This window comes from Chlamydotis macqueenii, chromosome 4 (genome assembly GCF_036417535.1).
Source record: "Chlamydotis macqueenii isolate bChlMac1 chromosome 4, bChlMac1.mat, whole genome shotgun sequence".
Taxonomy (NCBI): Eukaryota; Metazoa; Chordata; class Aves; order Otidiformes; family Otididae; genus Chlamydotis; species Chlamydotis macqueenii.
This window is the reverse complement of record NC_141559.1, coordinates 64367745-64380014: the sequence shown is the minus strand read 5'-3', so window position 1 is coordinate 64380014 and position 12270 is coordinate 64367745. Positions and strand designations below refer to the sequence as shown.

The 12270-nt window shown below is 42.3% G+C and overlaps 1 protein-coding gene across 1 annotated transcript in view; it reads left to right on the top strand.

The window, feature by feature from the left end:
- The first annotated feature begins 7185 nt into the window (after window positions 1–7185).
- The window catches only part of TBC1D19 (TBC1 domain family member 19), a 51695-nt gene continuing 46610 nt past the window's right edge, over window positions 7186–12270 (top strand). Inside the window, exon 1 of the mRNA XM_086746635.1 lies at window positions 7186–7312. Coding sequence (XP_086602761.1) covers window positions 7214–7312 — 99 coding nt within the window. The 5' untranslated portion in view covers window positions 7186–7213. The remainder of the gene's footprint in view (window positions 7313–12270) is intronic.

Sequence of the window (12270 nt, the reverse complement as noted above, 5' to 3'; positions counted from 1 at the left end):
CACTCCCAAGTCCTTCTCCTCAGGGCTGCTCTCAATCCATTCTCCACCCAGCCTGTATTTGTGCTTGGGATTGCCCTGTCTCATGTGCAGGACCTTGCATTTAGCCTGGTTGAACTTCATGAGGTTTGCATTGTCCCACCTCTCCAGCCTGTCAAGGTCCCTCTGGATGGCATCCCTGCCCTCCAGCCTGTCAACCACACCATACAGCTTACTGTCGTCAGCGAACTTGCTGAGGGTGCACTCTATCCCACAGGGGATTCTACGAACCAGAAGATATGGAATGTTACTTCTAAAGCCCATGTCCCTTAATTAATAATAAAACACTTGAAAAATGGACTAAAACTAATACTATCATAATTAGGGACTTTGTTCATGTTATTTGTTTTACGTGCCTGATAACTCAGTGCTGCTATGACTCAGCAATGCTATTAAAAAAATGCTAGTAACAGATATTATGACCTGAGATAAATTATCCTCTCCAGGGAGGCTTAAAGCTGTGTAAAGCCAAGGTCTGGTAGGAAACTAAAATCAAGAACTGAAGCAATGTGAAACTCCTAAAACTAGACTGATAAACCTTGACAGCATTGGTAGTCAAGTCTAGCTCTCAAGTTCAGCCACATATTAGATAAAATGTATTACTTCCCATGAACAATAGTCTGCAACAAGAGATGTTTTCTGCCCTGATAAGTGAAGATACGTCATCAAGCTTCCAACAGTCTTCAGATTGCATCAGTGGTATTTGGGCAAAAAAAATCTCATTACTCCATGGGAGCTGATTATTTTAAATAAAGTACTGAAACTTGTCAAAATATACGGTGTCACTTTTTGGGAAGTAAATTAAACAAAGCTTAAAATGGATGAGGGTGAGTCACTGACAGAAATTTATTTTTCCTGAATTTCTAGTTTTTGCGACACCTCTCTGTTATCAGCTACAAACAATATATTCTGGTTCTGATTGCACAAGGAAAACAGTGGATGTTATAAAGGTAGGCTTGCAGGAGTGGCCTGTAACTGAGATTAAAGTTTAATCTACATTAGTCTAATACAAAGAGTAAGCATACTGAGCAAAGGACTGAATATGCTCTTCTCTGAAAGAACCTGCTTGGATGAGAAATACAGAGAGCAGCTGTTCGAACCTGACGCTTTAGTTCACAGGTGAAGTTCTGCTAATGGCTTGACATGGAAGATCTGGGTTATGGATTTGAAACCCTCATGACTTAAAGTGGTTCTGAGTGCATAAAGAAGAAATTAAGATCTGGACAAGAGTAGCTTTTTAGATGAAAAAATAACCCAAACAAAATAAATTGTCCAGTTTATGAGAGAGGAGATAAAGATGTTGTGCTCTCCTCTCTGAAGGAAGGCAAATTTGGAGGGTTTGTTGGGGGATAAAGGTATGTGTGGGGGGTTTTGTTTTGTTTTGTTTTGTTTTTCTTTAATGTCTTATCCTTTTGTTTTGACAGAAAAAAAAAAGAATGTTGTTGCTTTTTGCTTTTTGCTTTTCTTTGTCTTTTTCTTTAAACTTAGGTTTCTGTGTCACTTGTTGGCTGGGACACAGCCATCCTTACACATGACCTAGTCTTCCATTAGGGATTGCACAAGCTGTCTCTTGGCAGTGTCTCACGTACGACAAAAATAAATGAACATGGAGGTACATACAACATTTGTGATACATCATCAGGGTGAATGCAATGTGTAGCTGCCCCCCAGAGAGCATTAACCATCTATTATTGCAGGTGTCAAGGAAAGGTAAGTCGTTTATCTACAGCAATAAGTGACAATGATTGCATGCTTAGCCCTGTTCTGCACCATAACTTGTTCCCTTACCCTGCCAGCAGCACTGACTGCATGAATGCACCCAACCTCAGCACAACTAAAGGCGCAGTGTCCCCTCTCCAAGCCCTGTTTCCCCAGCAGAGAAAGCAGCCCTAAGAGGAGACTTCCTGACTTGGCATTTCTATCAGCAAGAGAGTGAAAGATGAAGGTGGGATCAGGGCAGCATAAGTGTTGTGAATGCTTAGGGGAAGAATGTCTTGGGAGCAGCTTGAAAGTGCTGGGATTTTGTGGACTGCTGGGATTTTGCGATTGGGAGTACTGGGATTTTGTTGACCTCCCTGTTCTGGTTTTGTTTAGTGAGGGGGGGGCCTAAGGTGGTAGCTTCCGTAGGAAACTGCTAGAAGTTGCTCCCCTTTGTTCAGTGGACTCGGCCGGGCCTAGGGCAGACCTGCTGCTGGCCAAGGCCGAGCCGATTGGTAGCAGAATGTCCCGTGATAACGCCTCTGCGATAACGTATTGAAGAAAGGGAAAACAGAAAAAAAAAAAAAGAGAAGATGTGAAGAACCTGAGCGGGGGCAGAGAGGGGCAGACGTGAGTCTTGTGGGTTTTGCAGGCCTCACTCGCCAGGCAGCCATCTGGGCCTGACTCGGCCCAACCTGGCTGCAAGAAGTGGAGAGGAGGTGAGATGTGAAGAGAACCTGAGAGGCATCTGCCTGCTTGTTGTGAAGAATTTTTCTTCTGAGAGGAATGGCTGCAGACGCCAAGGTCAGTGAAGGAGGAAGGGGAGGAGTAATGTTGCTCCTGGCAGAGATTCCCCTGCAGCCTGTGGTGACGACCATGGTGGGGCAGGCTGTCCTCCTGCAGCCCATGGAGGTCCACGGAGGGGCAGAGATCCACCTGCAGCCTGTGGAGGACCCCACGCCAGAGCAGGTGGAGGCCTGAAGGAGGCTGGGGCCCGTGGAGGGCCTGCTGGGGCAGCTGTTCTGGAGGGACTGCACCCCGTGGAAGAGATGACCCACAGTGGAGCAGTTTCACGAAGGACTGTGGCTCGTGGGAGGGACCCCACAATGGAGCAGGGGAGGAATGTGAGAAGTTCTTCCCCCGAGGAGGAAGCAGCGGCGTAAAACAACGCATGATGAACTGACTGTAACCCCCATTCCCTCTTCCCCGCTGTGCCGCTCGGGAGGAGGAAGGTAGTAGAGATAATGTTAAGCCTGGGAAGAGGGACGAGTGGGGGGAGGTTATCTTGTTCTTTGTCTCATCATCCTGCTGTTTTTAGTAATAAATGCATAGTTTTCCCCAAGTCGAGTCTGTTTTGCCCGTAACAGTAACTTTAAGGAGTTTCTCCCTGTCCTTATCTCAAACCTTGAGCCGTTTTTCTTATATTATCTCTCCCTATTCTCTCGGAGGTTGGGGATGTGAGAGAGAGACTGCATAGTCTGGTTCCAATCGGGGCTGAACTACGACACCTCCCTCAGCCATTACTCTGTTATACAAGGCAATTGCCTCCTTTGGTGACACCTGCAGACAGTCCTGGTTATTAGGTTAACTGATACAGTTGTGGGAAAAACTACAAGCTTCCAGGCACTCAATGTTTCCTTTTAATGGTTTTCCTTTTTACTGCCTGCTTTTACACTTCAGGAAACAAACTGGTCTTCAGAATTATTTGGAAGCATTAAAATGTATTTTGTCTCCTGTGGCCTTAAAAATGACAGTATGATATATCTGTTGCTTCATATTCTCTCCTCTTCTCAATCTAAACCCACCAAGAGAAAGAGGAAGAGAATATGGGTGAAATATTTCAGTCACTGGCTATGTAATTTTTACTTTCCATTATCAAATTCTCAATGCTTTCCAGACCTGTAGTGTCAGACAGATAAATAAAAGACACGTGGGATATCAGTATCAGTTCTAGCTAACTGCAGTAACTTGACACAAAAAAAAACCAGAAAAGAAAGGTATAACATCATACAGCACTGCAGCTGTAAATGGAGATGTGACACAATGGGGAAGAGATTGGTGTTCAGGGGTGTAGGACAGAGATGAAGAGACAAAAAGACCACCTAAAAAAAAATCCAACAGAGAAACAATGACACCGACACCAGACCTTCTGATAAAACCAACAAGCTACCGTTGGCATGTGGTACTGGACATCATAAAACCACTCTACACTGAGTGTACTGCAGTTGCTTACTTGCAATTTAAAAATAAATCACAATGAAAAAGCAGTAATTGTCAAACACTTATCACATGAACCAAGTTAAACCAGTCATGTGATAGCCGGGGGACAGGCTAAAGAGTTGGTTGGGATTTCTGCCAGTGCCTGTTATTTAAGTGATATTTTTTAACAATGGCCCTGTATTTCTCAAGCTGCTAAGCAGTAAGCCCCTTGTAAGGAAATAAAAAAGAAGCATGCACTTAAGCACGAGATTTCTTAACTGGATATGGTAAGGATACACAAGAAGCAGTTAACAGCCCTCAGTGAGATGCTGTAAAGTTTATTTCTTTATGTCGCCTTGCTTTTCAGCTTTGTTTGGCATCTACAAGGCATAAGTTTTCCTATCCATATTGGAGACATAACTGACCGGAGAGAAACCCAGTGCACAGGAGGAAGGAAACCAGACTGGAAATCGTCTGGAAAAATAGGGAATGAAGAGTGACAGATGTGCACGTGCAGAGGGTAACAAACAAAGGCAGATTTGGAGCGGAGGTAGTCAACTGCAGGAAATTACTTATCAGTAGCAGACATAAGCTTTTTCTCCTGTTTTTTTGACCTATAGAAGGATGACTTTTGCAAACCTGTGAAGTCACATGAAATTCACCTCATACATTGTTTCTCCACATACCCAGGAGTAGGGGAACACGTACTTCTAACTGGCAAGGTGCCACGGCTTCTGTGCTGCTCCATGACCTGCCATCTGGCTGAACGTGGTGCCTGCAGATCACAGCATAGAAAACAGCCAGACACCGTGCTGAGCCTCCAGTAGGAACATACCCAACCTCTGAGTCCCTACATATCAAGCAGTCCTGATAAGTGACACACTCACCAAATGCACTGCAAGACTGCCGTTCTGGTTTCAGTCCACAGATTCTCCCAAAATCTGGAAAAAAAAAATATCTGTTGAGGAATGTCGGACAAGGGGGTAGGGATTCCTCTCACACTTGCAGCTGCAATGTAAAACCCTGGACTTACAGACATCAAGCTGTGGAGCTTAGTGGCAGGCCCTGGTTTTCTGCATATGCTTGTCTTAGCAGGTAAAGTTCCTACAGAAATAAATTATCCTCCTCAACAACAACAACAACAAAACAAGGAGGAGAGGTACTGCCTCCTTGTGCACTCTTTATGGAATTATATTATGAGCTAGCACACAAAGCTATTACTCTGAACAAGTTGGGAATGTAGGCAATTTCTCTCTGTACACAGAGAAAAAGAAATCTGCTCACTGTAGCCCCTAACTTCATATATGCATGCGAGTGCAGAACTGCCAGAGTACTTGATCAGAATAGATATCCAAGGCATTGGTAGACAGATGGGCGTTTGATTTCCCTGTGCTCTCCAGGAATTGAGAAGCAAGCTCTCCTCCGTGTTTTGATTCAGCACAAGTGACTTTTTCAGGTTTCTCTACAGTTGATTACTTTTATCTCTGATCTTCTATTACTATTCTTCTTTAAACTTTATTTTTTCCAGAAGTGCTCACAGATAAGTCAAAAAAGGTTGCAGACAGATGAGTTCAGGTGTATTTTTATACTTTTTATATCTAGTTGTTTTTTCTAGCAAGTTAACTGATGACATCCATCTTCATTTCCTCACATCTGCGTCACTCAGAGAAGTGAAAAAGTTACAACCTGACATTTCAGAATCTTGAAATATTCTTTGTTTTATGCAGGTATGACCATCCTTGGAGCAGAGAATAGGTATTAATGCTTGGCTTTGGAGGTCAATGATCAGCTTTTCCATGTTACCTCCTTGAACTCTATTAATTATTTATTAATTATTCTGAGATTTTTAAAATCAGTATTTCAGCTTAGTAAATTAGTTTATTAAGTGACAATTTGATTACATGGTCGTGTTACTGATGCACATAGGAGCAGATTTTCCCAGAAGGACTAAGTGGATTAAAGTTCCTTGCATTTACATCACTCAACGAGGCATACATAGTGGCTCTGCTTAAATAAGAGCTCTTTGGTACTGAGCCTGAATTAATGCCTCACCATGCTGAGCAGATGGGTAAAATATTTGAGAGGGCAATAAAACTTCACCTGCATACAGGTCAACTAGTATGCCTCAAGAACAAAGAAAGGAGCCATGGGGCTGAATGTGCTGTTGACACCATCTGGATGTAATACTTTAGACCCTAAAAAGCAGCTTTTTAAATTGTCTCTCAAGCTTTAATGATATGAATCCCATCACCTCACACTAGTGCAAAGGCACTTAAACCACAGCTAAAGATGTTTGTAAGCTAATCTTTCTGACTGCACTGAAATGGGTTTGAAGCCCTTTCCCTGTCAGCCCTACCTGAGAAGCAGTTCAAGAAGATGCTGCCATGTAGCTACTGAAGGCAGCAACTCAGCTGAGGCGCAATAGCTGACTGTAAGAGAAAGCTTAGTCCTGTCCAAGGCAAAGCCAGACAGGTTAATTAAGCTGTATGTAATGATGGTGTAAGATATTCTTTAACTGGAACGCTCATAGCTGCTAACAGCCCACCTGGCCTGGCAGGTGGACACTAGCAAGTGGCAGCATCTATGAATGCCTTGGTGGGCTGCTGTCACAAACCCCGCTCTGCTAGGCGAGCAGTTGGGCACACACGTAAGGCTGAAACAGTCAGGCAGACAGCAGCAAGGAGGACGAGGACATTTTTTCTCTGCGGGCTCCGCAGAAGCGCAGCACAGGGCAGAGAGAGCAGGCTGAGCACATTTGGATGTCTCCAACACTGGGCTCCATGGCCAAAGCCCAAGACCACAGGTAGGCTTTCCCTATGCATGTTTCTGACTTTCTAGCAATGATACATTATAAACATTTATTTAGGACGCAGAAGCAGCACATGAAATTTTCACCAGAGCTTTAGGCAACCGTTATCCAGCCCAAGGTGTGTGTGGCCTGCAGGCTGGAGGAAGCCTGTCAGGTGCCCGGGGGGATGCGGTAGCTGAAGGCCCCCCCGGGGTGGTCTGCCCGGCTCTGAGGACAGCGCGGGGAGCCTCCCAGGCTGAGCGGCGAGGGGGCCGCGGGGGTCCGCCCCACACCGGGCAGCGCAGGTCCCGCTCGAGTCACAATCGGCGGCGGGGAACTCTTCTGTGAGGCCTCGCTTTCCACCCGGACGCCGCCGATGAGGACCGCCCCCACTCCCGCCGTTGCCTGGTAACTCCGGTTAACGAGGCGAGGTGCGGCGGCGAAAGCGGCCCGGTGCGGCAGCGCGCCGGCGGGCAGGGGCGGCGTGCCGCGATGCTGGACCCGGACAGCGGGCTCTCCCTCGCTATAGCGCGGATCGTGCAGCGGCTGAAGGGCTCCAGCCTCCACTCCCAGCTGGAGCGACAGGCCCGGGTGAGCCCCGACTTGGCGCTGTGCCCACGGACCCGCCTCCCTTCTCCCCCCCTCGCTCCCCCCGGCGCTTTGTTCCCGGCCGTCGGCCCGGCCCAGACAGTGCCGCCTCCGCCGGGGCAGGGGGGCTGGGCCCGGGCCTGGGCCTGGGCCTGGGCGTGGGCTTGGGCGTGGGCCTGCGGCTCCCTTTCCTCCCTCCCCGTCTGGGCCGGAGAGCGGTCTGCTTGGTTTCTAGAGCTGTGTGTATAGTTTCTTCCCTTGGGACTGAAGGATTTCGCAGTGAATATGTAGACTATCCTCTTGAAATCTCACTGCTTCGAATAGTTCCCAAAATGAATCGCTTTGTCTTTTAATCTCCAATTTATAAAGCTTTAATTCCCTCCCCCACCTCCTCCTGTAGAGTGCCCCTGAGAAAATGAGGATTTGGTGAAAGGAGGTGAAAATAAATGCAAAACGCATATGGAAGTACATTTTTGTATCTGGGAAAACAATTGCTTTTTTTTTTTAATGTTTAGTAACTTATTTGCACTTCAAACCAGATTTTCATATTTGAGCTGAACTTCATTTAGGATATTTCCTATTAAAATTGTGTCAATTTTCATGATCATGATAACATAGTACTGGTGCTATAATGATTACTTTGTGTCACTGAAATATTTTGGGTTGGGTTTTATAAAACCTTGAGGTTTGGTTTTGTTTTGGCTTGGTTTTTTTTTTGTAAACAGTGCTTAAAATTTTAAATTTTTTTTTTAGGATAGAATGTCCATTATCTGACTTAGTTTTGTTAGGTTTTTAGATGAAACATTTTTTTTTCTGAATGTCTCAAAAGCTTTCCATAGCAAGTGACATCACTGTATGCTTTTTTTTTTCTTTTTCCCTTCTTTTTAAACATCTATTATCTTGGTTTCTAAATGCAATTTTAAACATACATCTGCTTTGCTCCTCTTGACTGACTGTTCTCTAAATATGTGAGTAAGCAAATGTGCATGACTTGAAGAGGGTTGGAATTATAAAAGAATATAGACTTTGAGTTCTACTAAGTGTGGGGGGGATTCAGCATCCCAAGAAGATGGCCTGACATGGTGTGGAGAGTCAAATTCAAGACCTTGTCCTCAACAAAGGAAGTTATGGGATTTAACAACTCCATTACTGATTATAATAAAACATGTACATGCTCACCTCTGCTTTCATTCTTTTGTCATTGTCTCCTGTAAGGCCTGATTTCAGAGTCATCTGACACCGTGCACGTTTGCTTTGAAATGTGAGAAAGATTGTTGTGAGGAGTTGGGGTGTTTAAATGCTGCTGGTGGATAGTTGTTTTGTGCAGCCATTTTGTAGAGGTGGACACTGAGGACCTTAGCAGTGCCCTTCCACGGTGGTGTCTGATGTTTAAAAGGGCAGTGAAATGCGTAAATCCCTCCCTGAGTATAGCATATCAGTGCAAGCTGAAACTCTGTGTAGTCTGAAAGCGTAGAGGCAACCTGTAAAATTAATAAAACAGTGTAATGACCACAGCCAAATCTGTAGTGATAGCTTCGCTGAACACTGGTGTAGTACAGATTTCTTGAAGAAGAAAAGAACTTAGTGTATATATAGGTCAGAAGATTATTCTAGTCATATGAAGTGCTAAGAGGAAAGAAAATAAACAGGACAATGATATTCAGGTTGATTCTTAAGTAGATGTTTGAAGTAGGAAATGAAATCAGAGCTGTAATTCAGCGTAGGTGTGAAAGACTGGAAAGTCTTTAGATGCACTAACCAGAGGATTCCTCAGTGTAGAGGATGCATCTTTTGGAGCTTGTACTTGAAATTAGTAGGGCCAAATGTGCACTCTGTTTGTCAGGAATCTGTATGTTCTCCTTGATCTGGAATTTTTAAATTGGTCTTGCATGCATTTATGTTTTTTCATGTCCAGTATAGACTTGTTTTACTTATAATGCTTGTATAGGCATGGTATCGCTATGCTATGCAGTTGCAGAGTCCCTGTCAGTGAGCAAGTGCCTTGTCTTTGCTCCATCCCTTAGCAGCTATACAGAATTCTGAAGATTTCTGAATTTTTACCACTCTCTGTAGTAAGATATTACTTGATTTCCCTCCTATTAGACGGAATATTTCTGAAGTTGCGTTATAAATACGAAATCTTTGCTGTTGCTATGCGTCACACCTGAATTCCAGTTTATCAGTAGGATGTGGCATGTTTTATGTCTGCTGGTTAACAGTCAGTTTGTGAACAATACTTAGTCTGCACTGGTTGCAGTATTGATCTACAGATGGTCTCATTTTAGGCAATTTTAAGCTGGTTTTGGGGACGTGTACTGTTTTTTGAAAAATCTTTTGAGGCAGTGCATCAGAATAAAACTCACTTACTGTTTTGGATATTTATACTACGGTTATACTTTACCTTTACGAAGATTGCTCTTTATGTGTCAGTGTAGAAAACTATGTTGCTGATACTCATTCCTCACAAATATTTACCATCTCTGTAAACATGAGAGTCAGAATGGATCCAAAGGTCCATTATAGTATTGCCTGAAATTTTTGAGAGGTTATGTAGCCTCACAAACAGTACTTTAACTATTAACAAAAACTCTGTTTTGTAATTTAATCTCTGCTTTTAATGTTTAGAAAGGAGACCTCAAAATGAACAGTTTCTTTTATGAGCTAATAGAATTTTGGAGAAAACACAATATCCGGCCATTATTTGTGAGGACTGATAGAGTAGCCCTGTGGGTATGAACTGATCACGCCAGCACTATGCTTGACTGTCACTAGCAGCCTGACCTAGTGTCAAGGACTGTGATACACAATCTCTTTGAAATAAGTTTGGCATGGGCACCACATGATTTGCTGTCACAGCTTTAGCTCTGTGGGTACCAAGACAATCATATTTTTTGTCCTGAGGACTGAAGTAGAGGTAGTCATATGCTTGTTAGTGATGATTTGGAAAATAAATGTTATTGTTGATTGATTGATTGATTTTGTAGGTTTAGTTTTGGTATGTTGATAATGCGCCTGCAGTTAATACAAAGAGATTAATGCAGGAAAGAGTGTGAATGTGCCTGTCATTTGCTTTGGAATTTCTTCTGAGCATACTTTTTAGTGGGTTTGAAAGGAAAGAGTGACAGGTACAAAGAGCCAAAATATTAGATAGTAGCTTTTCAACAAGTAGAATTGCTGCTGGGGTTATTGGAGTACTGGAGGAGAAATGTGATCTCAGTTTCTCAGGCACAACTTTCACTCTTTGAGTTTGTAACCAGATTTGTTTGCTTTTGTCTTTTTTTTTCTCTTCCCTTTCTGAAATGTAAATGGAAAAACTGAGACGTGGACATCTTCAATCACAAAAATGCAGTTTGAAAACAAATTTTTATGTGAAAACTTGCTAAAATTTAGTTTCAGGAAAATCTTTTGTCAGTGAACTGACAAAAGTGACCAAAAAAACTGTTATAAAAATAGAACAGTTCAAAGACATGAAAAAAGTGCTACTTTTTAGCACGCTTTCATTTGCAGACAATTCAGAAACTTTGGTTTTCATAATGTTTAAAGAAAGACAGGTTTTAATTAATTAAGACTAATCAATCTTAATTTTTGTCCTCTCCATATGTCTAATAGAAATCAGTCTGAGTTGCCTGAATCCTCTAGTTGCCAGGGGCAAATAACAAGTAAAGTTAGGAAAAAAAAAAACACAACAAGAACCAAACAAAAGCTTCAGTAGTTTATTCCTAAAGAACTTTTCTAAAAAAAAAGAGTAAAAGTGGTAACCTGAGTAAGAATCAGCCCTGACACCCTATCCCACTCCACTCTGATAATTAAGTCTGGGAGTGGGGTAAGATTTTAGGAAGTACCTGAAGGTATGAACAAGGTGTGGAGAGGAAATATTCTAGGATATGTCACAATCAGAATGATTGTCCAGAGGAGAGGACTCTGCCGTCACTCTTTGAACAGACCTGTGACTAGCACCAGAAAGGTTTACAGAAAATATTAATCAAAGTGAGAGGTAAGGGTCTTCACAAGACTTTAAATAGGGCAAAGAAGGAGAGGAGCTTGCTTTGGGAGCGCTAGGAACGTTGCAGCTGGGATATTGCCCTACTCTGTGCTTCTAAAAGGAGTACAGGTAAACATCTTTGAATAATTTATGTGGAGTGAATGGTTTGCAAGAAATCTGAGGGTATTATTTTAATGACATTTTTCTCCAACAGTTAAAAAAAGAAATTTATACTAATCCCTACTTAAGTAAAAGATCAAATTAAGAAGGAGAATGTTTCTGTGAAATGTAGCATTTATTTAATAAAACTTAGCAAATAAACGTAGGCTCATGAGTCATCATAGATAATTAATGATTTCCTTTTCGTGCATTGTATTTGACAAAGGGCTTACTATCCCCTCCTGACAGAGCTTGTGCTTTGGTTTAAATGCTTCAGCAGTAACATTTGGAGTGCAGCGAATTTTAAATTCAATGCAGTTTTGAATACATTGAACAGATTATGGAGTTCAGAAACAATGCAAGCTTGGTTTGCGGATTATTATTTTTTTTAGTAATGTAGGTTATGTGTTTCACATTGTATACATTGCATGTGTATATTTTATTTGTGGCACTAATTTTATGTTCAAATAAAACCTAGAAAAATTATTAAAACATCGAAATTATATTATTAAAAATGTATCCTCCATATCTTATGGGAGAACATAACATTTGAATCTGTTTATTCCTGTATAAGGCTAATTAAAGTTCTCTGTTTCAACTGCTAGGTTGTTTTTACTTGTATAAGAAAGTTCACAATACTTTTTCCCTTAGTGTAATTATTGTGGAAATGTAGAACAGTTGGAAAATTGTCAATGTAATCAGGGTTTTATACTTACTGAAATTTGTTTAGTTATGCTCAGAATGATTCCTCTTTCTGTTACAGAAATGTATAAACCAAAACCAGTCACTCCCTTAAATTTGTAGGATTTTAAGTGTTTAT